The sequence below is a fragment of the Sparus aurata genome, chromosome 6 (genome assembly GCF_900880675.1).
Source record: "Sparus aurata chromosome 6, fSpaAur1.1, whole genome shotgun sequence".
Classification (NCBI taxonomy): Eukaryota; Metazoa; Chordata; class Actinopteri; order Spariformes; family Sparidae; genus Sparus; species Sparus aurata.
Window position 1 is genome coordinate 10,336,710 of NC_044192.1, and position 27,428 is coordinate 10,364,137.

Consider the following 27,428-nt stretch of genomic DNA (forward strand, 5'->3'; position numbering starts at 1 on the left):
CAGAAGAAAACACAAATTGATCCAGTTGTTGTTGTTTTTTTTTGCGACAGCAGCGCCAACATTAACTCTGCTTGGAAAAAGCTAGCTCTATCTTTAGCTCTATATCATGAGCCAGCTTTGTGGGAGTTGGACGCGCGGACAAAAAGTTGCGAGCCAACTTTCGCAAACTGCAAAAATACATTTGGCTGATGAAGGTCTCGTACCAAAAAGTTGCAAATAAATGAATTATTGCAAGTTCGACAGAGTGCAGGAGTTTGGTTCGCAACTTCTGCATAAAATGACGAGGCCTTTTGTTATATTGCTTTATTACAACCTCCCGAATGTCTCCACAAAGGTTCAAACGCAGAGAAATTCATATTTTTTTTTCAAGGTTATGGTACGCTTCATTTGGTCGCCTGTCGCTTCAACTTCCAAGGACACATCAGATGACGCATCGGAGAGTGAGAGAGGAAGTCGGCGAAGGTGACTAAACGTAGCGTGAATAAAACTTGAAAACATCACCTCGCCTGTGAACCCTTCCACCCTTCAGATAGACTTTTTTTTTGCTTAACAAAGAGGACACAACTCCCGTTATCCCACGTAGTGCTGTCACGACATCAGTGGCCAAACGAATTCACAGTAAGACTATTATCGACATGTCTGTATAAAATATGAGTTGAGGGAGGTGGAAAGAGAAAAAGTGACAAAAAGAACAAGTACAGTCAGTTACAAGTGAAAAGGCGAACAGATGAACCCCTAAACAAAAGACGTACGAGGTCTAACACCTTTGCTATTGTCGTATCTACGCATTAACATTAAAATAGTATTAACATAGTTCTCGTGAATATCGCAATATTCAGACTCCCCTAATCCTCAAATCAAACTTCACCCTTGTTTTGATTGAGATGCTAGTGACAGAAAGTCCATACCGTGCATTTAATTTGATTCTAAATCAACGTTATGTACAGTATTTTGTTTCATACAACACAAACTGAGCCTGAAATTGTCAATACTCAGACTTCTTTTTTGGTCTTCAGTCAAGTTTAGCTGACACTACCCCACACGGACTGGCAGACACTGGACGTTAGACCCATTTATCAGCGCCGTGATCTATGTTGTTGCTTCGCTAATGAGTCCAGCAGCGGCGTTCACGTGTTAATGGTCTGATGAACGGGTTATTATGACAGTAAATGTACTGAGGATCAACCTCACTCCGGTTTGTGATCCTGTTTTGTTTGTTGCTTTGCACAGGGAGCAGAAATATCTGGGTATTTAAAAATAAAATCTTTATTTTTAATCAGCAGAGCTACTGTAGCACATTTCCATATTCCCCTCAGCATCCCAGCAGTGCCCCACGGCGTACACATACCCCTGGTTGGGAAGCGCTGCTGCAGCGTGCGGCTTTGAGAAAACCAATGTAGATAACTGCGTGATAACACAGACTCGACGAGGGCAAACTTTAAAACTGAAGAGTCGGTTTCTGAAATGTCACGTATCTGTTGTTTCTCATGGAGAGTCGAACCGCAGCGCTGTGTGACATGTGATCTTTTAAAATCTTAATGTTTAGCCAACCGAGACATTTGTTTTCATTCACACTGCAACCAAATCTATATTTCCTTTTATATCACAAGCTTCAATGTGTAATAAAATCTGATTTTAAACTAAGGCAGGAAAAAAAAAATGAACTGCGGATTACCTCGAATAAATCCTTCCGATTCTTTCTGACCTCTGATGACCCCAGACAATGATGACGGCTGTGGATTTCGACAGAGCCAGACAGAGGATATAGGATGACAGAGCCGCTGAGGTCTAAAAGCCTGCATGCTCATCTGACAGCATTCGTAAAGTTCCAGTAAATCCGGATGAGAGTGTTAAAGTGATAGCCAACTGGTGCGACGATAAGTTGGGGCATTAGTGTAAGGGTGTGCCAGATGTTGTGAAAAGATAAAGATTTTTGTAATTCCCAAAGCTGGAAAAATGGATGTTGATCACCCGTCCCCGCGCATGATACAACGAGCAGTCGGACAGAGAATCTCTCCTCGCCGAGCGTTTCCATTGGTTCTCTGTGTTTGCTTTAAACGATCAGTTTTCTGCGGGGGAAATTATCTCCGAGAACACAAGACAAACACAAAGCTTGATGAGAAATACTACATGCTGCCTGCGGTCATGAATGATTTATGAGGCGTCCACGGTTCATTAAGCATCAACTAAGAATTAAGTCCTAATTCAGTCAGCCACGATTGTAGGGAGATGATGGGGATGCACGTTAGACTGTGAAACGCATCCGCACAATATCTTTCAATTTCAGTTAAGCTGTGAAATACCCAGAATAATTCATATGTATCATCACACTGTGTTCTCGTATGGTGACCGTCACCGGGCTGCACACGGTAGAAGGGAGACCTGCATTATATTAAGATTCAGTAAAGTCCTGACATCACCTGATGCTGCTTCACGACAGCAGTTTCTGAGTCCGGTCTCTCATTTTCTCCACATTTCTGTCATTAAAACATGTTCTCTGGGTTTATTATCCACAACATAAACAAGCCACTATTACAGCACTTGATATAAGAAGTAGAACTAGTCTAAATAAAGTAAATAATGATGAATTGGTTGGCGTACAAAAAAAACCCCTTATGGCACTTAAAAACATGCCAGTGCTTTTTGAAACTGATGGTTTCTCCGTACACCAACAAATTATTAATGGCAATATCATGTCCAGCTATTGTACAGCAAATTCTGAAAGTCTGTTTAACAACGTCTTCTAAAAATAATGTTGAATGAAGTAGAATAATGATTTTACTGCCCTTACATAAACAGACATATGGAGAGAGCTGCACACTGTACTGCAAGCAAGTAAAACTTAAAAAGAGCAAAGAAGAAAGAATTTGAATAAATCGAAACAAATTAGGAATTCAATCAACCCTGATTTTCGCAGGAATCAGTTAGTCATTTCTAGTGTTCCTAGTTTTACACGTTTTGTTTTCTAAATGACTAATTGGTACACAAAAGTGTTGGAATTGGTCCAGTAGATAAGTGCCGCTATCTGCAACGTTATCCTTGAGGACGCGTTCGCCCGTCAGTAAAAAGGCTCGGATTGTTATTCAATGTGTCTGACAACATTATGGAAATGAGCCCTACATAAAATAGACAGACCTTTTTTTGTAGAAGAGTGAGACCCTTTTTTTTTTATTCTATTTTTTGTTTTTTATTTAACCGGAAACAGCCGTTACACTGCTCTCCTCCAAGCCACCAGACTCCACTGTCAGAAACAGTAATTTTACCTCAGGGATCATCGTAAAGCAGACTGCATTCGAATTTGACGGGAAGAAAATAAACATCCCCGAGGCTGATGCTGTTCGTGATGAGGGGCTGAAGTAACAAAATGCTTTATGAATTATGAATTTGAAGACACAGTAAATGACAATACAGGACGTTGATAGCATCATATCAAACGACTTTATGGATCAAATCAGCCTGACATTTTTACAAAACGTTTTGTACCCCCGAGTCATTTACACACCAAAACATGTAGGACCCAGGTTTAAAAAAGACTGGCATCACCCTGTACGTCTACAAAGGACATGGTTAAAAGCGTATCTGTAGAAGCACAACGCCTCTGGTTTGAATCTGTCTGAGGACCGTTGTCAAGTGTTTGACCTCTCTCTTTCTTTACCTCACCTGTACTCTTCATATCCAAAAAAGGCAAAATCCCCAAAACATCTTAAAGCGATTACTATACAGAGCAATTGATACACCGATGCTAATTCACATGCTGAGCCTTTATGCTTTCTGGAGCTTGTTAAACATAAAAACCTTAGGATATGTCTTCTGATCTTATTTGGATTCAACACAGTGCGTTCCTGCTTCTGCTAAACAGATCAACTCGTATGTGCAGCAGCGAGGGCTTCACATTTGATTCTCAGCCCGGGCAGCAGAAAGCAGAAGATCCATAGCTCTCCTCCTCGTAAAGGTCAAGCTGCCTAACGGCCCGCCCGACCAACTTTGTTAGTTTTATACGAGCTCCAGTCCACAACAATTCATGGATTATTCCCCTCTGCGTCAGATCTGGACTTAAAACCCCCTCGGCCCCTCCCGCGCCACAAAATCATTTTGCTAATGGAATGCACCGAATGGGCTCTGAACTGCCGAAAAAAAAAAAAGAGAGAGAGAGAGAAAGTTATTTCATAGGGAGCTGCAGATAATCCATTTTGCCAACACAGACCTGAGAGAGCACCCACTTATGCTATCAAGAGCACCGGAGACACTCTAATCCATAATCCACTCTTCATTTGTGATTGCTTACATCAGGAAATTGCTTGCATCATACGTCCAGACCCCGAATAATAACAAAGTATAAAATAACCGGGCTCAGGCTGCAGCTCCAGCCTGGTTTTTGTATGCAGGGGTGGTGCTGGTCGTGCGACAGGCGGCGACTCTCACAGCAGCTAATGGAGAGCTTATGCTTTAGATGGACGTTCACAGGAGTGGAAGCGGCAGCGGAGTGTGCGGCTGTCTGTATTTTTGCTTGTGTGCGCTCTTGTGTGCGAAACTGGGGAGGCATGAACCTGAACGATTGTGCACACAGTTTAATTACTATAGCAGGAGTCCGAACGCAACCCTTTATCAAACATTATGAAGAACAAATACGCGGAAATGTTGCCGGAAAATAACGCCTCTTAAATACACAGTCGCTGTAATGTGCTCTCTGACAATTAAGAGAAGAAATTGGAATGCGGGCAGAGCGACACAATGCTGCATGTTGCGAATTTGTGTCAGCGGCAGCGAGAAGTAGGGGAAAAAAAGAAGTGTTGTTTTCCTCTGGGATGTATTCTACAGTGCGAGCGGTGATGAGGCTTCCATATAATGCAAAATAGACAACATGATGAAACGGGCTTTGGTCTTTCCTCATCAGAACTGCTTATTATTTCATCAGAATGTTTTGGTTGCAGACATCTTTGTTGACCTTATTTCCACTCGGCAGCTTTTGTCACGCTGCGACTTGGGGAACTTTAATGAAACGAGCGAAACAGGAGCACAGCAGTCTCGAATCGAATGCACGTTGGTCAAACAAAGCGAGTTTTATTCGACCTGGTTCCGCTTGGGTTTTAGGTCAGTTTTCGGGACGATGTGTGTGACACACATTTACTGACGTAGCATCACGGCGGTTCGTGAAATTGTCCCAAAATCTCGCATAATACAGGATTCATGTGCAGCAAATTGTCTTCGCATGCACCGTAGTTGTTCGACTGAATGAAGCACACCAACTCACATTTCGATCTACAACCCTGGTCCTGTAAAATTACTAATAACTGCATCTTTTGACTTTATGAACTGAGATGGAGTTGCAGAGAGGTGGAGGGGGTGGATGGCGGGCCGACAAAGTCCAAGAGCCAGAAGCATAAAACTCCTCAATGAATAAAATTGTGAATCTCAGCTAAGGAATTCATTACTTTCAGCCTTTTCAAGCTGAAATCTTCACTGTAGCTGCTAAAAGTGTTTGCATGCAGCCCGTTCTGAGGTGGGTACGCAAGCTTGACTGCACGTTGAGGGTGTAAATGAAGTCTTTTAACACCGACGTGGAATCTCAGGGCCTCTGGATGCTTAGATAACACTGGATAAGCAGTATAGAGCCATTTTATATATTTTTGTGGGTTGTTTTGTTATCACATTTTTTTTTTTAAACTAGTCCCCATCGTCTTCAGTTGTTTAGGAGAATGCTGCAATGCTGTTTTTTTCTGCGAGTCTCTGTAAATGTCTAGTGGAATACAAAGCTTCATCTGACTTTCCACAGGGATCAGGCTGAGAGGATAATGGCTGATTTTTCTGTCTTTTTTGTCCTCTTTAGGGTGAACTTAAAGGAATCACAGGGAAAAAAAGGGAAAAAGTAATTAAGAATTTGTAGTCAAACAGAGTTTCACAAAGTGTACAAAGTTTCCCCTTAACTCAACAACTCACAGAGCTCTGGGGGAAGTCTGGGGCTGACTTGCTGCCAACTCAAATTACTCACATGCAGATTTTGCTCGGGAAACCAGATATCCAATCTCGGGGAGGAAAACAAGAGCACATTAAAAGTACCAGGTGCAAAAAAAAAAAAAAGAAAGGCAAGATCCTGATCCAGACAACATATCCAGATACAGATCTCATTTTCAATACCAGGTATAAACTGGGCTTCACTGTGTTGTAAACTCAAGATGGCTGCTGCTGGAATCAAAAAGTTCAATTTTTCAGTTTTTTGAATAGTTCGCCTGTGTTTTTCTTCTCTAACCCTCCCTGTCATCCCTCTGGTTTAGGTGGCTCAGGTTCCTGTGGAGGCCTGTGAGCAGTACACCACATGTGCTGAGTGTCTGAGCTCTGGTGACCCCCACTGTGGCTGGTGTGTCCTGTACAACATGTGAGTCCATCTTCCATTATTATTTCCTCTCCCATGCTTACACGCCCACGTCACAGCACGGCATTACTGTTTCGGCAGACAGCTCGCAGGGAGAACTATAAATAAAGGCCGCGCATGAGGTCACATGATTTGTGGAGTTTAATATAGCAGACTTATTATTATGCTCCCTGGAGTTCTTCGCCATTATCAACAGCTGGTGGGACAAACAGAAAACCAGGAAGTGGTTGCTGGACATTGTGATCCCTCTTAAACAGCACTATTTAGGACGGCAGAAACTGACCAGATTTCGCTGTCCGTCGGGCAGGAGGACGACTGGTGGAGGAGGACGGAGGGATTAGCCCGAGAGTCGCAGCGGGTGGACAAACTGCACCTCTGCATACCCGGGGAACATTTTGGACCTGACGGAGCAAGCTTATCTCTTCCGTCTTAATTATCTGACCCCCAGGTTAGCTTGTATAATACCCCCCCCCCGATATGGAGCGAAGGGGATTCGGGAGATTAAAACCCTGTGTTTTCTGAACCAGCTGCTGTGTTTGAAGCTGACCTCAGCCGGGGATTTACCCCTCGCCTCCTCATATGACGCCCGCGTTTCAGCCGGCGAAATCTTTGATGGTGATCAGCATTATTTAAATTGCAGCTCACAGTGTTATCAAGGAGTGAGAGGGAGAAAAAAAATAAATAATGTTTTGCTTTAATCTAAATTACCTCATTAAACGGTTGTTTTTCCCTTTTTTCCTGAGCGCTGACTTTGTCTGCAAGTCCCATTACGCTGTTTATTTAAATTAATGCCTCACACTTATCTGTGAATGGATAGGCTGCTGTTCCCTCAAGTAACCCGAAGTGAATCATGATCCCTCACACTGCCTCGCAGAATGAGGCTACTTTATTTTTCCCTCTATTAAATCCAGAGCGGGGTCTTTTTCTAGCCTCTGAATGACTCTCACAGTGTCATGCAGACCTCTTTCAGGCTCTCACTTTCCCACCCTGGCACGGTGCACCAAAGCACCTTGTCTGTGTGTTGTGAGGAGGAAGAGGGGGGGGGCGTCGCTGAAAATGTACAAAGCCTGAAGGAAGCGGGAACAAATGGCTCCATCAGACAAAACACGGTGAATAAAAGAGATGAGAGATGAAAGCATCCTCTTTTTTTCGGAGGCACTTCAGCTTATGAGCGGTCAGAAGGTGACTGTCTGTATTCCTGCGGCTCCGGTCCGCCTCAAGGAGCCGAGCCAGCAACAGCTGTCACTGCGTTTCCATTCTGCCTTTATATTGCGCTGTAATTACAGCGGAGGCCTCGGTGCTCTTTGAGCTCTCTCAGGAGGTGCCACCCCCTCAACAGCATCTGAGAGTGTATTAAGTACTATCTCCCCTTGCTGTGCGCATTACACATTTAAAAAGAAAGAGATGATGGTGTTCGGCCAAAACACTCTCTCTGATTACAATTTAACTCTGCAGCTGAGAAACTCCTCTGCTCCAAATCAGTGTTTATGATTAAACACGGCGTGTCGGTTACTATCAGAGCCCGCAGAGACCTCACTCCTGTAATGCCTCTTTCAGAGAAATCAGTATCGATACAACCACATTTCAAACTGTCTCAACAACAAATAGCCTTTTTCTAAACCAGGGCGAATTACTAAAAGTAAAAAAAAAATAAAAATCATTTCTATCCCTTGTCATAACTTTAAATGTACTTTTACTTTTTCAATTTCTCTCTCACGAGATTATTCTCAGGTCACATTTAGTGCCGACCCTTTCACTTCTTACTTTTAATTGCCTGCTGGTATCCAGGAGTTGAGCTTACAGTATTCTACTGTTGCACTCATTTTTTTACTCTGTAGAAAAGAACAGTAAAAGTGTAAAAGGGAATGATTTCCCCCAAGCAATCCGACTGACAGCCACATGTAGGAGATGACCATATAAAAACATCCCAAACATACACAATTGTATACTATGTGAAGTTTAAAAAAAAAAACAGCTTAAGAAACAATTTTGAGTTATGAGATATGTCCATGTTTTATAATAAGACTCTCAATTCTGACAACAACATGACACTCACTACTAGCTTTATTTGCATGCAGTTAGTGTACCAACACTGTGTAGAGACACAGAGACAGAGAACAATATGTCAGACATACCAAGTCCACCGGGGAGGAAAACAATCTGCACCAGAAAATGCAAGCAAGGGCTGAGATGCTAACAAAATGTACAAAGCGCATCGTAGCATCACCGTTTGGCTCCAAAGAGGCATTTATCCTGATGAGCAAAACACTTCTAAAGCCTACAGTCTCTTACATCCGACTTCATAGCAATATGCTCCAAAAACTGCCAACTCAAAGACTGAAATAATTCAGCTAACTGATGGTTACAAGGTTACAATTCTGCGAGATTTATTTGGAAAGAGCTTCAGCCGAGCTTACAGAGTCGACATATTTCTCTGCAACAAACCAATATCAGCACAAAACATTTGATATTGGATTTGGAAGTCCTCTTGACACATCGACCGCTGAAATAACACTTCGACAACAAAAAGCAGCAGCAGAGCTAATCACCAACAGAACAACTGGATCCCACAGTTTAATGATTCATCCTGCTGATGCCTATCGCCTGTATTCACTCCAGTCTTCTTTAAGGCTCAGATTTTTGGCCTCGAAGCTTAGTTGTGGGTTCTTTACCCTACTGGCAGTGCATCCCTCTACGTAGCAGCTTAAAGGCGTGTTTCTGTTGTTAGCTAGCACAAAGTCAACGGAGAGTGATGCTTGTTTATCCGTCCGCCTGGTACTCTTCTTAACGCTAACAATAACACTAACTAGGCACAAAGATTGATGGAAATGCATTCTTTATTCAGGTATTTAGTCCCCAAGCAAAGTTTTGGACTAACTGAAGGTTTTGACTTGAAGATACTGCTAGATGAAAAGTCAGGTGATCAATCAGGAAGGTATTGCCAGTCGGCCAATAGGATTCATCCATGCTGAGTATGTTGGCTATAATTAATCTTTAAACTTGCTTTATACATTTGTCCCTTTTCTCTCCACAGGTGCTCGAGGAAGGATCGGTGTCAGCGGGCCGAGGAGACCTTCCGTTTTGCCACTGACATTGACCGCTGTGTGAAGGTTATCGCTCACCCGGACAGCATTGCTGTATCAGCACACAGCGTCCCCGTGAGTGTGCTTATCGTTCCACCAATCACTGCTCTGTCACTCCGCTCGCAATGTCAATGTTTATGAGCAATCCATGAGAGTAGCCTTGTACAGTTACAGCCACGTGCACGGCAAGTAGCAGCCTGGCAGAGGAGATCAGTGCTGTGAGAGGTGAGAGGGGAGAGAGAGAGAGAGAGACGGGTGATTCTCCCAGTCCATGTGTAATCTGGGACGGGAGACAGACGTGAAAAAAAAGGGGTGGGAGTTGTTTTTGTGGCGGTGAGCGTCTCTGTCTGCATCTCTGGTGCATCTGCCAAGAGGTTGATTACATTTCCTAAAAGCTTCATTCAACTGGTTTTGTACAGTAGCCAAAAACTCAGGGGAGTGAAGTACAGCAGGAGATAAGGATCATTTTAAGGCAACAGCCTGACATATTGGGAAATACACGTACTTGCTGCCTTAACAAGATTTAGATGAGAGGACACAAACACTTGTATCTATTTCATGCACAGTAGCTCGCGCCAGCAGCTGCTTAGCTTTTGCACAAACACAGCGAACAGGGGAAACAGCGAGCCAGTCCAAATGTAACAAAACCTGACCAGCTCACTCATTAAAAACTGTAGCGATCGATTGTTTAGCCCTGACAAATACAGATGTTTAAAAAGATCAAATTGCAGTTTAACAGGGAGGTTGAGTGCGAGACAATGTCTTGGCCGGGAGCAGCGAAATCATGGGGTCAAATATGTTGTTTTTACAGCCTGGTGTTTTATACAGACAGAACTGAACATGTTACTCGCTTAAGAGGTGCTGACAGGCAGATTTTGCGGCATTTGGACAGAGACAGGCAGGCTGGTCCTCCCTGTTTCCTGTCTTGGAAAAAAGGGAATGCTAAGCTAAGCTAACCGTTGTAAACTAATCACCAGAATAAACATTGGTATGGTACGTTTCTGCAAACCATGGGCAACTTTACATTTCTCTAGGTTAAATTTTTTACTTTAAGTCGAGATGAGGCTGTGTTCAATGTCTGGTTGGAGATACGCACAAAAACCACTTGGTTAGTGTTTGGAAAAGATGATGTTTTTGTCCCCACAAACACGGCTTGAGATGTCTTGACATGCCGTCAAAAAAATCTGTTCTGCGTCGCCACATTCACGGCTCGAAATGCTCCCGAGGTGTCCTTGAAAATATCCAGTGGTGTCAAACTGACGCATGTCAAAACACCAGGGTCCCTCTTAAAAATGATCCAGTATTATCGCACTTTGAAATGTTTAAACGCAGTCTCAAACTACAGTCAGCTGATATGACACTTATAAATGTGGATGTATCAGTGGCTTGAAGAAATGTTAACCGCTTTACTTTTTTTTCTGTTGTCTGGGCTGAACATCTCCTGGCTCCATCTTTATATTAAAAATATATATATTTCATCCCAGAATGTGGAATTATTCCTTTAACTCAATGATATTTGTTGTATTTAACTGAGACAGTAATCATGTGCCAGTGCACCACACCAGTCTCAAGTTCAGTATATTTAATCGTGTCTTCCTTCTATTGTTTCAGCTTCTGCTGGAGGTGAACAATGTTCCGGACCTCTCTGCTGGAATCACCTGTTCATTCGGCCAGCAGGCCCAAGTGGAGGGCCACGTGAACGGGAACAGGGTGATGTGCCTGTCCCCGGCTGGGAAGGAGGTCCCTCAGATACCACAAGGACAAGGTGAGCTTCAAACAAACTAATCACAACTGGAGTTAACTTCCTCGAGGAAATTAACACCGCCTGGATATGCAGATTGAGGGTGACGCCAATGTCAGGTGAAACAACTTAAAATATCAATATTCCAGACACAAAAAACAGCCTTCTTTTCAGATTTGACCACCTTGAATTTTTTTTGTTTACCCGCGGAGTTTGATAAGTACCAGGGAGCAGCAGAATTTCTCAGAGCATACACAGTAATCCTCCAATTGAAGTTTTCTGACTGAAGGTTTTTTTTTTTTTTTCTCACGACAACAGCAATATGCCCTTGCAGAGACGGAGACACCAGGTGGCTCTTTACAGGAGTCTGATAAAAGTATTAACGCTGTTCTCTCCTCATTTTGACCCCCTCTTTTCGCTCATTGTTTTCCCTCTCTCACCCACCCTTTTTGTCTCTCTCCCTCTCCCTCTCTCTCTCTCTCGCTCACTTCATTTTCATTCTCTTCTTTCGATCACCGTGCTCCCTCGCTCTCTCGCAGACTGGGCTGGCGTGGAGCTCCGTCTGAACTCAAAGGAGACCGGTCAAATGGTCGCCAGCACGGAGGTGAAGTTCTACAACTGCAGCACACATAAAACGTGAGTTCAGCTGCTTCCCCTCGCCAACCTCACCTCCCCCTCCTCCACCCCCCTGCCTCACCCGCCCCCCCTTTGATTTGTTCAATAGATGGAAGAGCACAACTTAATTTAGGCCAATGATGTACTGATGCTCACAACTCCACTTAAGATCAGGCTGTTAGATAACCTCTGAGTTCAATTTATCTGTCAGGTTTCATTTGAATCAACATGATGCATTCGCCATGGCCTGTTTGTTTCGACTCTGCCTGAACTGGCAGTTTGTGGGCTTATTGCTGGCAGCTCTAAATACAAATGACTACAGATTTCCAGTCAGATTTCCAGTCTGCTTTTTTTATGGGACACCTTATACATATTCACACACCAGGGAACTGCCTATTAAACCTGCATTGTTTATATTTAGAGTTGCGACGGATTATTGTGAAATGCAGTCAGTGACTGAAAAACAAATGACATGGCATTTTGCTTTAAGTAGGTAATGTAAAGCATTGGAGTAAAGATAAATGTGTTTTAATCTGATTCTAAATACAGCACCTTATCCAACTTATACAAGTAACCATGTGCCGATTACGGGTACAACCTTTTACGGGCGCTTCCTGTCACTTAACCGTGACCGGCATTTTCCATGCCGACAGGATGCTAATCCTCTTTGTTAGGGTGATTGGTTTGGCATATTTATTAATTCATAAAGATCTAGGTTAGTGACTTCATTGAGTGAATCTTACTAGTCCTGCTGGCCCATAATCGTTTCCTCAGTAACCTTCCCAGCGAACTCTCCAGGAACCTTGTGGATGCTGATAAAAAATGGATGAGTCAGAGTTCCACAAGATTCTCTTTTCTCTCCTTAAACATGTCACAATTAATCGAGCATTGTTATCATGGAAAAAAATCATACTTTTATAATTGCCATATTTTATAGAGGTAATCAAAAATGGAATCAAGTAATCCCTGAGAATGTTACTGTATTTAATCCCACATTTCCACACATCATCCACACAACTAGTGCAGTGTCCGTTCAGAACCAGCAGTTTGGCACCAATTATCTGGCTAAGTGAAGGGCTTACAGATCCAGTCCAGTGTGTTTATCATTCTATCGGTTTGCGAAAATTCACAATACGTAAGGGGATGGAGCTGTCAGGCAGTGAAGATGATTTTATGGTCCTTACTTCCAGAGAAAAGAAAAACAAAAAGCACTTTTCGTTCCATCCAATTCTGAAAACAAGACAAGGGCAAAGGAGAGTTTCACCCGCTGAAAGAGGAGCTGTGGAGGTATCGCGATCACTACCAGGTGTATTTCAGGATGTCGGCGTCCAATTTATTACGCTGCGAGCTACACTATCACCACACATTAAAAATAAGTCTGCCAATTCCCCCATACCAGTCGATACTGTAGGGAATATGGAAGCACACAAGCATGCACATCACAGTCATCGTGCAAACATGGTTGACACAACATGTGGATGTATTGATTTTTAAACATGCAACAGTTTTGGAGGAAAAAAAACAGACTTTTTAAACTTCGTACACACTCATCAGACCGCCCAGATCATATCAAACATAATGTGATGTTTTCTATTTAAAATCTGGATGATTACATCTGCACGTTCTGGACCAAAACAGCTGGAGGTGCTGCCCAGGCAACACTAAACATTAAGCCCTTGAGGCTAACGTTAGCTTAGAATACCACTGGTTGACTTGACACTGACACTTAAAATCTCACCTCCAGACACTGAAAATTTGACATTGCACTTCTTTGGATCATCAGCAACACATCTGCCGAGTGTGAAGCAGATCGGATGAATGTTGAACAAGCTGACAGACAGACAGACAGACAGACAGAGATTCCTTGCTTCAAAGTTACATGCAACCTGGGCTGATTACTTCTAGTTACTGTTCTTTATAATCTCATTACATAATCCCAATTACATGAAAGCAGTTACCACCCAACCCGGTTTCGAATCTGAGCCGCTTTACTGGCACAGTCGAGTGTGTGTCCCTGTAGGCCAGCAGTCTCCAAGGACACCTAAAAAGATAAGCATTAGACTCACACACACACACTTTTTAACTTTGTCCTGAGGGGCCCCAACAGAGAATTGCGTTTGTTGATATGAGCCACTGAAGATTTTTTAGCCTCGCTCTGGTGCCTTGAGGGTGGATAAAATAATGTAAATTAAAGAGGACTTTATTTTAAATGCTCATCTGTTTTACCCTGCCAATATAAGCCTCCTGTCTGGGCAGGGACGCTGCTTTGATTTTGAGCCATTATGCTAATGTCAGCTGTATTTACCGTAACAGTAAACTATGACAAGAAAGCTTCTATCTGAATAACAATTACAAGCACTGCTACAAAGGTGGATCTCGTTAGGATGAATGCCAATTAGCGGCATTTGTCAGCTTTAAGTGAAGCGACTTCAGAAAAGACTTTTTTCATGACACGTTTACTTTCCTGTCCTCTTAGTGCTAAAATAAGAGTCAGGAGAGGACAAGTAGTTGTTCCTTTCTTTTCTCAGGCGTTACTGAGCGCAGTACGTGCCCACTTTACGAACCTTTGACCGCGGGGGGACTTATACTTAACCGTGAGTGCACAAAAAGCTGGATGCAATGATACACAATAAGTTCACTTTAAAAGGGAACACTTGATTGATGGTTCATTCGCAGCTAAAACCAGGAAATTAGCCCACAGTGGCTTCACATGCCACCTATTCAAAATGCTCTTTGACTGCGACACGAACGCCCCAACATAACAATATTAAGCCATTAGAGAGAAACAGTTGGAAGCTCATCACATCCGCCCCACACCAATATGGCCTCCATTAGCCGCAGGGTGACCCTCTGAACTCCTGTGATTAATATTTCAGACCAAACACACTCCTAAGCCAGCACCTCTTCCTACAGCCCCCACCCGCGCCATCACCTCAGCATCGCATCACCCTCCATAATTAATTATCTAGTGTTTGCAGCTCCCTGCCAGTCTGCTTCTATTAATACCCAACCCCCTGAATTCCTTTCACACACACATGTAGACACACACACATTTTAATGTCCATACTGGCCCTGGGCGGCTAATTAATATCAAAATTTAATGGTGCTGCACTACATTTATTGGCATTTGTAGCTCGCTATGAGCTGCAGTTTCAGAGCGCTGCTGGTGGTTTTATAGCCTCCTCGTGGTTTCATCTTACTGTCGAACAGACTTTGTCAGTGCATGGATCTTTCTCTCCCGCACAGTGGTGCACCTCTATTATACACAGCAAAGTCCACATGCCCCCCTGCAGAAAAAATAGGACATGTTCAATTTCCAGCTCTCTGATTGCTATGTTTGGTATATCAACAGCTGCGCAGCACCCATCTATGCTCTCTCATCTCTTAACCTCTCAGTTCTCCACCCCAAAAGTTGTATCAGAGCCACGTCCCTGTTTGTTGACCGAAATGTGATTAAAATCCGATCGAAACAGGGTTATTTCAGCACAACTTTAATCCGACGCTGACCGTTGACTGCGGCGGTCTGAAGCAGAGCCAGAGATGTTGTGCAATTCTGCTCATCAAATATTCAGTTCACTTGTCACTTTCAATCCAGATTTTCAGATTTTTTTTTCTACAAAGTCGGACAGTCAGCTTTTAAAAAAAAATGCACTGTTTTCATGACAGCCACAAATCTGAGACGCGAAGAAAAAAGTCAAGTAGAAAAATCACGGCTGAAAAAAAAACGTGACGCACAGAAACGTTGCACACCGAGTCCAATGCGTTGGTTAGATATACATGCAGTCGTCAAGTCATGATGATGATTTTGTGGTCCTCACATCCAGAGAAAAGGAAAAGACAGTAATCTTCTAATTCCGTCTAATTCTGAACACAAGACAAGGGCGTAATCCAGAGCTGGACAGTCATCTTACAGAGGCATGTACGGTTTTCATTACAGCCAAAAAATCAGGTTGCTGTGTATCTGTATGTGTACAAGATGGACATACAGGGCTTTTGTACTACATTGTTTTATATAACACTCTTACATCTGCCTAAGAGTGCTTCGAGTGACAAGGACACTTGAATAGTTACTCCGCTGCCAAGACCTCCTGCTTAAAGTCATTTATTGTCATCTGCGACAAAAAGACCATCATTCATGTGGATTCTGCATAGAAAACTGGGGACATCTGATCTTTCCATGAAACACTCTGACAAGATAAATGCAGCAGAAAGCCATAATCCTTTATCACTCTCCCCCTTTTCAATCCCCTTCACCCAGGAGAGGAAGATGTAGATGATGGGCGAGAAATAAAGAGGGATTCATCTTTTTTTTTTTTCTTTCTTTCTTAAAACACACTGTGTCGATGCAGAGCAGCTCAGCATACAGGAGGTAAAGTTGAAGTGCTGCAATATGAACTTATGCTTTTCCTTCCTCCCTGCAGGTGCCTGTCCTGTGTAAACAGCACGTTTCGCTGCCACTGGTGTAAATACCGCAACCTGTGCACCCACGACCCCAGCAGCTGTTCTTTCCAGGAAGGCAGAGTCAACGCCTCAGAGGTATTGTACATTTACATCGTGAGTTACAGTTTCATTAGCTGATTAAAGTGTAGCTTTCAAGAGCGCAATTTATCCCCTTTCCCCCTGTGACACTTTTACCTTAAAGGCACAATCCGTGATTTAAACACAAAAATAGAGCTCCACCAGAAAGAATCAAGCAGACAGCCGACGCTCGCAGCTCCCTGAAACCACAGAGCACGACACTTTTATTTAATTTAAAAGAGGAAATGTCGACAGGCCGGACATTTTCAGCAAACTTTTAGTAAGGACGAATTTGGAACAAACACAAATTAATGTAGTTAAAAAAAAAGTAGCAATCTTTATTCTAGTGTGTCTGGAAAGTTTGGTGTTTCTCAATGTTGTGCCTCTGAATGTTATATTCTTTACTGCAACACACTTAATGCTAATTAAATTAATTGGTCGTTTGCCAATGAAAGCTGAGTTTAATCATCAGCTTTACATTACAGGGTTGACGGAGACAACTCTCCTACTTGTGACTGTCAATAGCAGGATGTTAAAAAGGTGCTAAGAAGGGGTCAAGCTATATATCAGTACCAATTATTAGTAATCCAGGGGATCGATAGCTAATATTAGGGCATTAATGTATGCAATAGCTATAAAATTAGAAGAATATGAATCAAATAATTTATTCAAGTGCTGTATTTCAATACAATTTTGAGGTACTTTACTCGAGTATTTCCATATCTGCTTCTCAAAACTTTATTTATTTGATAGTTTTGGTCACACATTACTTCACAGACTCAGATAACTCAGTGTTGACAGGCTATCACTTGTGACATGTGATCAATCAGATGGTGTTGTGGGCGGGATGTTGAGTGAGAGCGCAGAGTGGTGACTACTGAACAAGACAGGATGCTGAATCAGAGCCGCAGAGGATTTTTGAATTAGTTGATTTTATCTGCAATCTGACATAAAAACACTGGCACTATTATGAAAAAGCTGAGTACTGAATGTACCTTGGACCTATGTCACATGAGAAAATGTAGGTTTTAGAAAAGATATCCGATCTGTGATGTGCAACTCTCAACAGGGATGGGTTACGCTTAGATGGCTCACTTGTTAGCTACTTCCACAGTTTACAACCCTGAGAAAAACGATGTTTTTAAATCCAGAATGTCATTAAGATAAAAAAAACAAAAAAACAAAAACAAAACAAGTCACCACATACTCATATCTGATGATATGAGTATGTGGTGACTCATATAAATCACATGTGAGAAAATTGTGGAAATGAGACCCATATGTTGGCCATCATAGAGCTTTTTACACTCCTGGATGACAGATTCACTTGTGGTCTTTACATAGGAATTATGAATCTCTGCAGCAAACGTCATGACAACCTATCCAATAGCTGTTGAGATATTTTAGGCTGAACCAAAGTGGCGAGACTTGGTCCGACTGTCATTAGCGTCCCTAGAGCCACATCGCAAGGCCGGCTAAACATGACTGATTGGGCCATTAAGAGGCTTAAAAGATGCTCCAGAGAATTATAATTATTACATAACCAAAGATTTAAAACACATATTGACATAAATTATCTAATATGATTGTATACAGTATATATATTTACAACGGAGCACAGTCTTATGTATAGTTTGCCAGAGTGGAAAGTCTAACATGAGGCAAATGAATGCAAAACATATATGGATTAATGATTTACTTGCCCCATTAATCCTGGTGCTACATAATTCCTTCATGTTTATGTAACACATTAATATGTATTAATACAGATTAGAGACACACGGGCTTGGACAGAAGCATACACACGGATAGAAACACATATAGATACTGTAGATAGATGCCGACATGAAAAAAAGAGCATGTTTTCTGACAGTAAGTGGTGCAATGACGTGTTTTGTTGAATGTTGTTTCCACAGGACTGCCCTCAGCTCCTTCACTCTGGGGAAATTCTCATTCCGGCCGGAGAGGTCCGACCCATCACCCTGAAGGCCCGAAACCTTCCCCAGCCGCAGTCGGGCCAGCGGGGCTACGAGTGTGCGGTGCACGTGCAGGGTGTCAGCCACCGTGTCACGGCGCTGCGCTTCAACAGCACCAGCGTGCAGTGCCAGAACAGCTCGGTATGACCTCAAACACTCCCAGTGGGAGTCTCACAGCTGTCAAATGAGGCACACAGCTTGGATGCTGTGTAGGAAAGGTACATAGGGCACATGAGTGAATACCGCCCGAGGTGTTGAGCATACTGAGGAGAAAGTGGAGGAAAGGGAAAGTGAGAATAATGAAGAAAAGTGCAACGCAATGGATAGAAAGGTAGAGAGTGACAGGAGAGGAGCGGGGAGGAGAGGAGAGGAGAGAAGAGGAAAGGAAAGGAAAGGAGAAGATGGAGGGAATGGATGGAACCAATGACATTAATATGACCTTGTCTTATAAGCTGGATAATGTCAGACTAACATCTACTGGAGGTGGTCACAAAAGCGTAAATGCTGGGCTCCCCACAGTGACAGCTTTGGGAATGAGTACAGGAGATTTTCCACGAGCGTTGATGCACGATGCAAATCACGGGCTAAATTTCAATGCAAAGCGTACCTTGCTGCTCTGTGACAATGAATGAAAAGGCCATTTCCTTCAGATGTGGATGATCGGCCACCCCCCAGCCAGGGTTTGCGTCCCCACATGTCAAAGAGGAGAGGAGCAGACAAGCATGGCAGAAATGACAGATGGTTAAAAGCCTCGTCTCTTTGCTGCCCTTTCATCCTCTCATCGTCCCCCCACTCTGTCTTTCTCTGTATCATTTCTTTTTTTTTTTTTCTCTCCTCTGTCTGTCTTTGACTTTTTCTCTGGCTCCACTTACGGCATTCTCCCTCGCTCTCTGTTTCTGCTTTTTCAGTACATGTACGAGGGTGTGAAGATCAGTGACCTGGCGGTGGACCTCTCCATCGTATGGAACGGCAATTTCATCATCGACAATCCCGAGAAGATTAAAGGTGCTTCTGCCATCCATCACTGCCAGCACAGAAGAGTGTAAAGCACTCAATCCACGGGGGATAGATGGGTCACAGAGATCATTTTAAGGCTTCCCAAGGGGCCTTGAGAGAAAGTTCACAATGGCAGGCAGTGTTATCAAAAAGCACCCAATCACTTGTGTCCACAGGGGGATGAAGGGTGAATCTTCATATCTGCTCAGTTTGGCCGCTCTTCGTTTCTTCATCCCTCATCATCTTGTGACAAAAATGTGGATGTCAGGTGTCAGTGTGGGTTGCACATGAAATACATCACTATAGTCAAGGATACACACACTGACGGCTGTGAATTTTAACAGGCCTTGTCATTACTTACGTAAGTTACTTTATATGGGCATAAATACAGGCGACTTACGGAGGAGAGACAGACTTCAAAGAACAGTTTATTGGATTACTGTTTTCTTAATACACGGAAGAAGGAATTCAAACAAACACGCTCCTTGTGAATTTTTATTGAAATCCCAAGCCGACTATCCGTGGTTGCAGCTATTTCATTTACTCTGAACACCTACTGCATGGAGAATAAGTTCACCCAAAAATGAAAATTATTCTTTTACTTTGGTCTAGTTGATATATTTTTTTTATTATCCTCTCATTCCATTCCGATGGAAAGTCAACAAAGCATTTTTTGGAGCTTCACAACAAAATAGTGTTGCAGCATTGTCTTGTTTTGAAATGTAAATAAACAAAAAACAACTAGAATAGACCCTGTGAAATGGCTCCATACAGCTTCTTCTGCATAATTTAAGTCTTTGGAAACCCCAAATTAATTTTAAAGGAGTGATTTTTAAAGCCAAAGTCTTAAAATGCGTGATCAACCCCATTTGAAATTGGTAAAAAAGCACCATATTCCCCCTCTGTTTGAACGGCTGTTTCTTTAAGGCCTGCCCCTTCCTGGATACCCAGTCTGCTCTTATTGGTCAGCTCATACACGCCTGACCCAGCATTGTAACAACAACAGAGCTGCTGTGCTTAATCATTTCTTATGCGCTAAAGCTAGCTGCTAGGCATATAAATTATGCAAATGTGTGACATGGTGACATAGTGTGATGTCACAAAGTTACAAAAGTAAAGGCGGGACTACTGATGAGACGTTCAGGAGCAGTGAAACTGTGGGAGAGAGGAGCTTTTGTCGGTGACTTGACCTTTTTTAACTTTTCTGATCTTTTATGTAGATGCAAAAGAACCTGTATAAAACAGTGACAAAAGAAAAAAAAACAAAAAAGCACAACAGGTCTCCTTTAAAACAAAGCTGAAGCTCCAGAAAAGTTTGTTGACTAGGAAACTTCCTCTGACTTTCCACCAGCATGAGAATGAGGAGATAATGACAACATTTTAATTTTTGGGACGAAGTTGTTTTGATCAGTTTGATTAAATTTGAATTTAATTTGGATTGATTTGTAACTACACTCCCTGCTGGTCCAAATTGTGTTGTGTTTTCACAGAACATGGTTGACATTTCCTTTCATGTCGTATCAGTGATAGTTTTTTTTATTTATTTTTGTTTATTCAGACACATCGATATTTATACGTGAAATTACTTCAGACTGAACTGACCCGTTATCCTCTGTGTCATCCCCGCAGTGCACCTCTACAAGTGCAGCGCCCAGCGGGACAGCTGTGGCATGTGTCTGCGGGCGGAGAGGAAGTTCCAGTGTGGCTGGTGCAGCGGCGAGGGCCGGTGCACCATGAAGCAGCACTGCCCTCCCATATCTCCCTACGCTAGCCGCTGGCTGAACCTTTCTGCCAGGAATGTCAAGTGCACCAACCCACGCATTACTGAGGTCTGTTTGCTTGTTTGTTTGGGCTGTTGCTTGGTCAGTGTGTTAGTTAGTAAAAGCCAACGAGCTTACACAAATAAGCTCGATCCAGTTTCAAATGTTTTTACCCCTGGCCCAAGTTTCCAATGCCCCCCCTCGCCCCAGTGTTACAAGGGGTAGTAGTTGAAATCTCCTCTGTGAAATGAGACAAACCTTCATGAACCTCATATATCATTCGTTGTTGACGATGACATTTGTATAAGACTGGACATTTCCACAATGGTGTCTTCAGCTGTGGCAGTCCTGCTGTTATCACAATGCCATTTGCCTTTTATAGCTTCGTGGCTTCACAACATCAAGCTATTAATTAAGTCATCACATGAAAAAAAAAGAACTGTTCATTACACGGACGCTGGTACTTTCCAGGGTAGCGTGAGCGAGGAGTGGTGGTCGACGATAAGCGCTAATTCTATACATGGCCACCTTTTCCAGTTTCCCCCCTGTCCGAGCATGCGTCAGTATCCCGAGAGTCTGAGTGTGTTTACCTTGCGACTATCTCCATTTTTACTCCTTCGCCGGCAGAATAACTCAAGCACCTCGACAGCTAAACGAATTCAGTTTGTTTAGAAAGTGGTGATGGATCTTTTATGTCACAAACTCCTGTTCAGTCTCCTGAATGAGGCGCAGTGGGTCAGGCGCGGAGATGCGAGGCACTTCCACTTCAAAGAGCCGCGAGCCTTTGATGTCCCTGTCACATTATTAGTGTTTCTGAAGGAGCTGCAGCAGAGTGAATCAGCTGCCGAGTGCAGGCAGCGCCGCTCCTGCTCTGTTCTGAAGGTCCGACGGTTTCCTGCTGGGCTGGTTTAACTTGAGCCAGGAAAGGAATGTGAATGGGGCTTGTCAAGGTTTTTTTGTTTTTGGGCTGAATTATTCATTAAAGTTTGTTTTGAGTTACGGTGGATTTCAAGGCTTCTTGAATAATCTCTGTCAGCGTGAGAGTTATGTAATTCACGGTCTTTAAGTGAATGCGCTTGATGTTTATGTAGTGAAACACAAAAACTAATTTATGTCAGTGTAAGTGTGTGTGTGTGTGTGGGGGGGGGGGGGGGGGGGGGGGGGGGGGAGATTCTCAGGGATTCCGGCTGTGTAGAAGTCGAAGTTAAAGAATCTGTGTAAAATCAAATGTAAGCCCTGTTGCCTTCGACTTCAAAGCTCTGTCACTCAGTGCGTTTACATGACACTCAAGAAAACCGAATTACTGGGTTAGTCTGACTATGAACGGATTTTTAAGATGCATGTATACATCTGACTAAAATCGGACCGGATCGTATTTCTCATAGTCGAATTACAGCACCCAGATTATTCGATTGATAGTCGCATTACTCCTGCATGTATACGTTCCAGCGGATCGGATCGGATCGGATTTTGTGTTCTGCGCAGGCGCGCGATTTTTCCCCCGGGCCCGTGAACCAGAAGTAGACGGACAACGGCGGCGGCGTCTTTCCTCCGAAATCACCGCAAGAAAGAGCGCCATTATGCATCTAGTTTGTGTAATTATCATGTACACCATATACGAAATGTACAAAGATGTAGCTCCGTCTCGCTCTTCGTACGCCATCTGTCTTGAATGCCGAGGCAGCTGGTGACGTAAAGAGGTCAGCCGGAGGTGGCTCTGTTACCACTAGTTGAAATGGGCACAGCGCCACCTAGCGTACCGGGGTATGACATGCTTCGCCCAAATAATCCGATTATCTCACCGGCATGTATACTCGGACAATTGCAGTTGTCTGATTGAGTAGCATAGTCGAACTATGGCTGTAATCCGACTAAGCCGTGTATGTAAACGCACTGAATGTTTCAGGTGCTTTATTTATCCATTATACAGTTTGAGGTGTGGTACTTTTGGTATAAAAGAAGCCAACAGTGTACCTAAATGACTGAATAGATTGATTGCCAGTTGCTCCCAAAACTAAACTAATCACCCCTCCCATAGCAACATGACTGTTGTGGTGCACACCATTGTACACTAGGTTTCGGAAAGCATCCCGGTTTGGGCTAAAATGACTAAATTACTTATTTGAATAAGGTTCGAATTACGTTGCAGTTATGTTATGTATGTAGGGCTTGGCATGGAATTTCAGTTCTTTTAAGGAACCGACCAAATTGCCTCGATGCTATCTAGTAGCATGATTCGGTACCAAATGTGAATACCAAAAGAGTTAATCTCATCATCGAGCCAATAAGCATGCAGAACACTTGTAATCTATTAGTGCTGTTGATTGGCTGTCTGGAGTCATGTAAGAAAAACACGCAAGTTACGCCCAGAGACGGGACTCACTTCATGAATGTGTGATCTGACCTTTGGGTGGAACTGATTTTAGAAAATTCTCATTGTTTCATCCAAACTCCTCCTTTTCCGGACTTTATGGCTCTTTTTACTACTTTGCCTGAATTCCTCCTTTGGTGCCGTAATCATCACTACAGCCACTAGAGGTCGCCGCCTAACAAGAGCACCGATATGGGTCGTAACGATATGCATTCACTATCGAGCTGTTTATCAGGACCTCATTAAAAGAATTGTTCTTCGATAGATACTTGAAATAAGTCACACATTTTAAGAATGACATTTATTACTTACGCAGCTGCTTCGATTGAAAAAGGCACCGACCTTGTGATTTTCCCCTTTCATAATGCCAGCACAAATTAGGGTTAAGTCAGGAATAGCCATGCATCAAAAGAGAAAATTTAACTTTCTGGAAGGCGAGATAATGGCAGCGGCAGAGGAAATCAAAGCCAGGCAACATGTATTATTTGGTGGAGTAAATAGCGGGTTGACAAACAAAGCCAAGAACGCAGCTTGGGACTGTGTTTCTGGGCAGTGAATGAAGTGGGGCAGAAAGACAGAACTGTGGCGCGTAAGCATCCCAATACTTCAATACCCCGACATTACCTGCAGGAAGAAACAACTTAGCACCGAGTCTGTCTCGACTATACTTGGAGATAAGATAATTGAAGTAAGGTTTTATAAATAACTGCTTGTATATAGTTTTCTGCTGAAATCACACTACAGATCAAAAATTGATTGAAAGTCCATTTTATAAATGAGGCCCTAAGGCTTTTACAGAATTAGCATTCAACCATAATTGTATTCCTCTTGGACAGGAAAACCAGTTAAAGCTTGTGACTTTCAACTAAAACTGGACTAATTACTGTTTTTTTGGAGCTGGACTCTCTTTATGGCACATTATTCTCCAGCAAGGGAAACTCTGCTTTACTAGTATACAATAAGCTTACATGACAATCTATTCAGGAAAACATTATTGTACAGAAATTGCGGTTAGGGGCAAATAAAACTGACCATCACTGTTTGTAGAATGCTTTTTTTCATCATCATAATCTTCTCCTTCCTGTGCAGGTGACACCGGTGGCAGGACCAGTGGAGGGGGGCACGCTGGTCACCATCCAGGGCCTGAACCTGGGTCTGTCCTTCTCCGAGCTGGAGGGCAATGTGGAGGTGGCGGGTGTGCAGTGCACGCCACAGGAGGAAGGATACATCACTGCAGAACAGTAAGAGAGACTCCTCCCTTCCCTCTCCTTGCCCAGACATGCATGCATTCATACTGTACTGTACATGGACATGCTGTACAGATGCAACACACACACACACACACACACACACACTCATGAGAAAATAAACACACGCAATCTCTTTTTCTCTCTCACACTATTTTTCTCAAAGACACTAGCACAGTCTGTGAATAAGCCGGCACCCAGTGATGCCTCATCAGGTTGTAGGATTGTGTGGGGGGCTTTGCATTGCTCTGGTGCAGTCGGAGCCAAAGGAAGAGACAGTCTTTGTGTCGTTGTCGTTATGAGGCTGTCGGCACAGCTGTAATTGAAATGCGCTGCATGTCGCTGACTGGAGGGACAATCTGTTAGCCATGTGTTTCTCTCACAGCCATGTAATGCGATTGGGCTCAGGCTGCAGGGACTTTATTTATATCCTTGTAAAAAAAAAAAAAAAAAAAAAAAAGGGAAAAAGTAAAGGAACATGCCAGGAGAAAATTGGAAAACTCTCGTGATGTATGAATAGAAGGGCTGGGCAGGGACGATTCATTGGGTGCTCTTATTGTATCGGGGAACGCAGAGTTCGTCGTGCAGAGCAGCGCGTTCGGCGGGGGCCATTCATTTGGCACGCACGGCGCTTTAAAACATGGCATTACAGCTGTTACAACCATTAATTTCGGCATGGGGTCAGTTGGTATAATGACTTATTCATGGCGCACTTCATCTTATTGACCTGACAGGCAATACTGATTTATTGAAGAAACCCCTATGTTGTCATGGCAACCGGAGGTAATGGTGGGTGGCAATCGTGCCGGAGATGAGGAGGGGTGTAGTTTATCATTTGAGTTATATTGCTGTTATAGGTTTCCCATTAGGAAGAAAGATGGCCCTCTGTATTGACCCACAACTTCCCATGAAAGTCCGCCTCAATCACAGAGGCCGTCTTCCCCCGGTGCATTTCAGAACGAATGTGATGCAGCGCTGTGACTCTGCTGTGTGTGTGTGCCTGGTTTGTCTTATCACTCTGTATTCATGATGATCCGTCGCATGCCTCTGTTTTTTCCTGCGACAACATTCATGTGTTTGTGTCTGTTTTTTTGCCCGTGACAGGATCGTGTGCGAGATGGCCGCGGCTCCTCAAGGAAGCGCGCCGGGTCCAGTTAAGCTGTGTGTTGGCGAATGCAGGCCGGAGCTACGGGCGCAGTCCTCGCAGCTCTACTCCTTCGTGGTAACGTCTGACACTGAGACACATTCGCTTTGTCCAGAAAATGAACATCAAGTGTTTGCGATGCAAAGGACGGGCTGAATTGGGTGAAAAGCCAACGACAGATTAGATCAATTCAGGCCGCTGCAGTTATGTACAACATAAAGCAGATTTCATCATCGTTAAGAAGTTAGTTACGAAAGACTTTTGTTAACTTTCAAAGATGCACTGTATTATGGAAGCCTAGAACATCCTTTCTTGCAATTACTTTTTTTTCCAAGATCACAAGTTGATAATTTTTTCTATATTATTATACATTTTTTATATATTATATATCTTTATATGGCTATCTTGATGTAATGAAGCTCATTTTCTCATGATGACGGGTTAATTGATATATTTATCTTGAAATAACAGGAATTTATCAGTAGAGGAAACACTTAATAACGCACAGAATATTTTTCTGAAACAAAAGATTTGCTATGGAAACTATCAAGTGGTGTGGCTAAGCAGGAGAAACACCTTTTTATCATGGCAGACAAACAAAAAAAACCATTTAGCATTCATTTGACACACTATACATCAGATTAACACTGGAATAAGGAACGTATTAATAAAATTGAAGTTATGGTACCAAACATTAAATATAACTGTAGTTTTTGAGGTACGGCCATCTCTGCACTACACTTAGTCATCAGTCAGAAGGGATTAGGATCACTGTATAATTAGGGAGAACTTGAGTATCTGATTAATTTGATCACACGAGGTTTCAGCTTTCAAGATCACCGTCATCATCTGACTGTCGCGGAGGATTCATAAGCGAGCGGGACAGTTACATAATCAACGGGATCACTGAAGTGCACTCGTCTGTGAACTTCCAGCCAGACTAGCCTTCTCCTTAAATGACAAGGACAGATCTGAAGAGAAAGACGCGGCACAAGTAGTGTCTGTGTTAGATCTTCCTTGAAGTACAGTCTGATGTGTTGATCAACCGCTGGCACTGATCTGACATTTTCGCCTTAAAACACCGTGCCATGTATGCAGGCTGGCATGTGACTCCTGATCAATTATTAACACCATAAGTAATTAGAGGAAACAGCCTTTTGTTTTCTGGCGATGGGTTTATTACCTCATTATGTCCAGATAAAAAGTTTTTTTTGAAGATAACTAAGATAATAAACTCATGATCTTAAGATAAAGGCACTAGAAAAATAAAAATGCAAGCTTGGCTGCTTTCGCATTCCGTAACTTCCAACAGTTATGTTGTTAACTTTTAAAGTCTGTGGCGGTTTATTCAGCCAGAGCCTTTTCAGAATCAAACAATTAATAAGACATACTGTATTCTGTGTTTGACCTCTGTAAAATGAAGCATTTATGACTCCTGGTCCTCCATAGACCCCGTCCATGCTGGCCCTGACCCCAGGCAGAGGACCTGAATCTGGGGGCACCAAGGTCACCATTGTTGGGGAGAACCTGGGCGCTGGAAGCACTGTGAAGGTGTTCTTTGGTACTCAGATCTGTGAGCTGTACAGGTGAGTCTGATGATAACCACA

The 27,428-nt window shown here is 43.0% G+C and overlaps 1 protein-coding gene across 4 annotated transcripts in view; it reads left to right on the plus strand.

The window, feature by feature from the left end:
- The window catches only part of LOC115582754 (plexin-A2-like), a 91,590-nt gene that overhangs the window by 38,161 nt on the left and 26,001 nt on the right, over positions 1–27,428 (plus strand). For 3 of the 4 annotated variants that reach the window (XM_030418934.1, XM_030418931.1, XM_030418932.1), the window contains exons 5-15: positions 6,273–6,373; positions 9,405–9,534; positions 11,065–11,218; positions 11,734–11,830; positions 16,231–16,345; positions 18,244–18,444; positions 19,212–19,308; positions 20,929–21,128; positions 24,520–24,671; positions 25,782–25,899; positions 27,271–27,407. In XM_030418934.1, coding sequence (XP_030274794.1) covers positions 6,273–6,373; positions 9,405–9,534; positions 11,065–11,218; positions 11,734–11,830; positions 16,231–16,345; positions 18,244–18,444; positions 19,212–19,308; positions 20,929–21,128; positions 24,520–24,671; positions 25,782–25,899; positions 27,271–27,407 — 1,502 coding nt within the window. The remainder of the gene's footprint in view (positions 1–6,272; positions 6,374–9,404; positions 9,535–11,064; positions 11,219–11,733; positions 11,831–16,230; positions 16,346–18,243; positions 18,445–19,211; positions 19,309–20,928; positions 21,129–24,519; positions 24,672–25,781; positions 25,900–27,270; positions 27,408–27,428) is intronic. The other variant, XM_030418933.1, reaches the window with a different exon arrangement.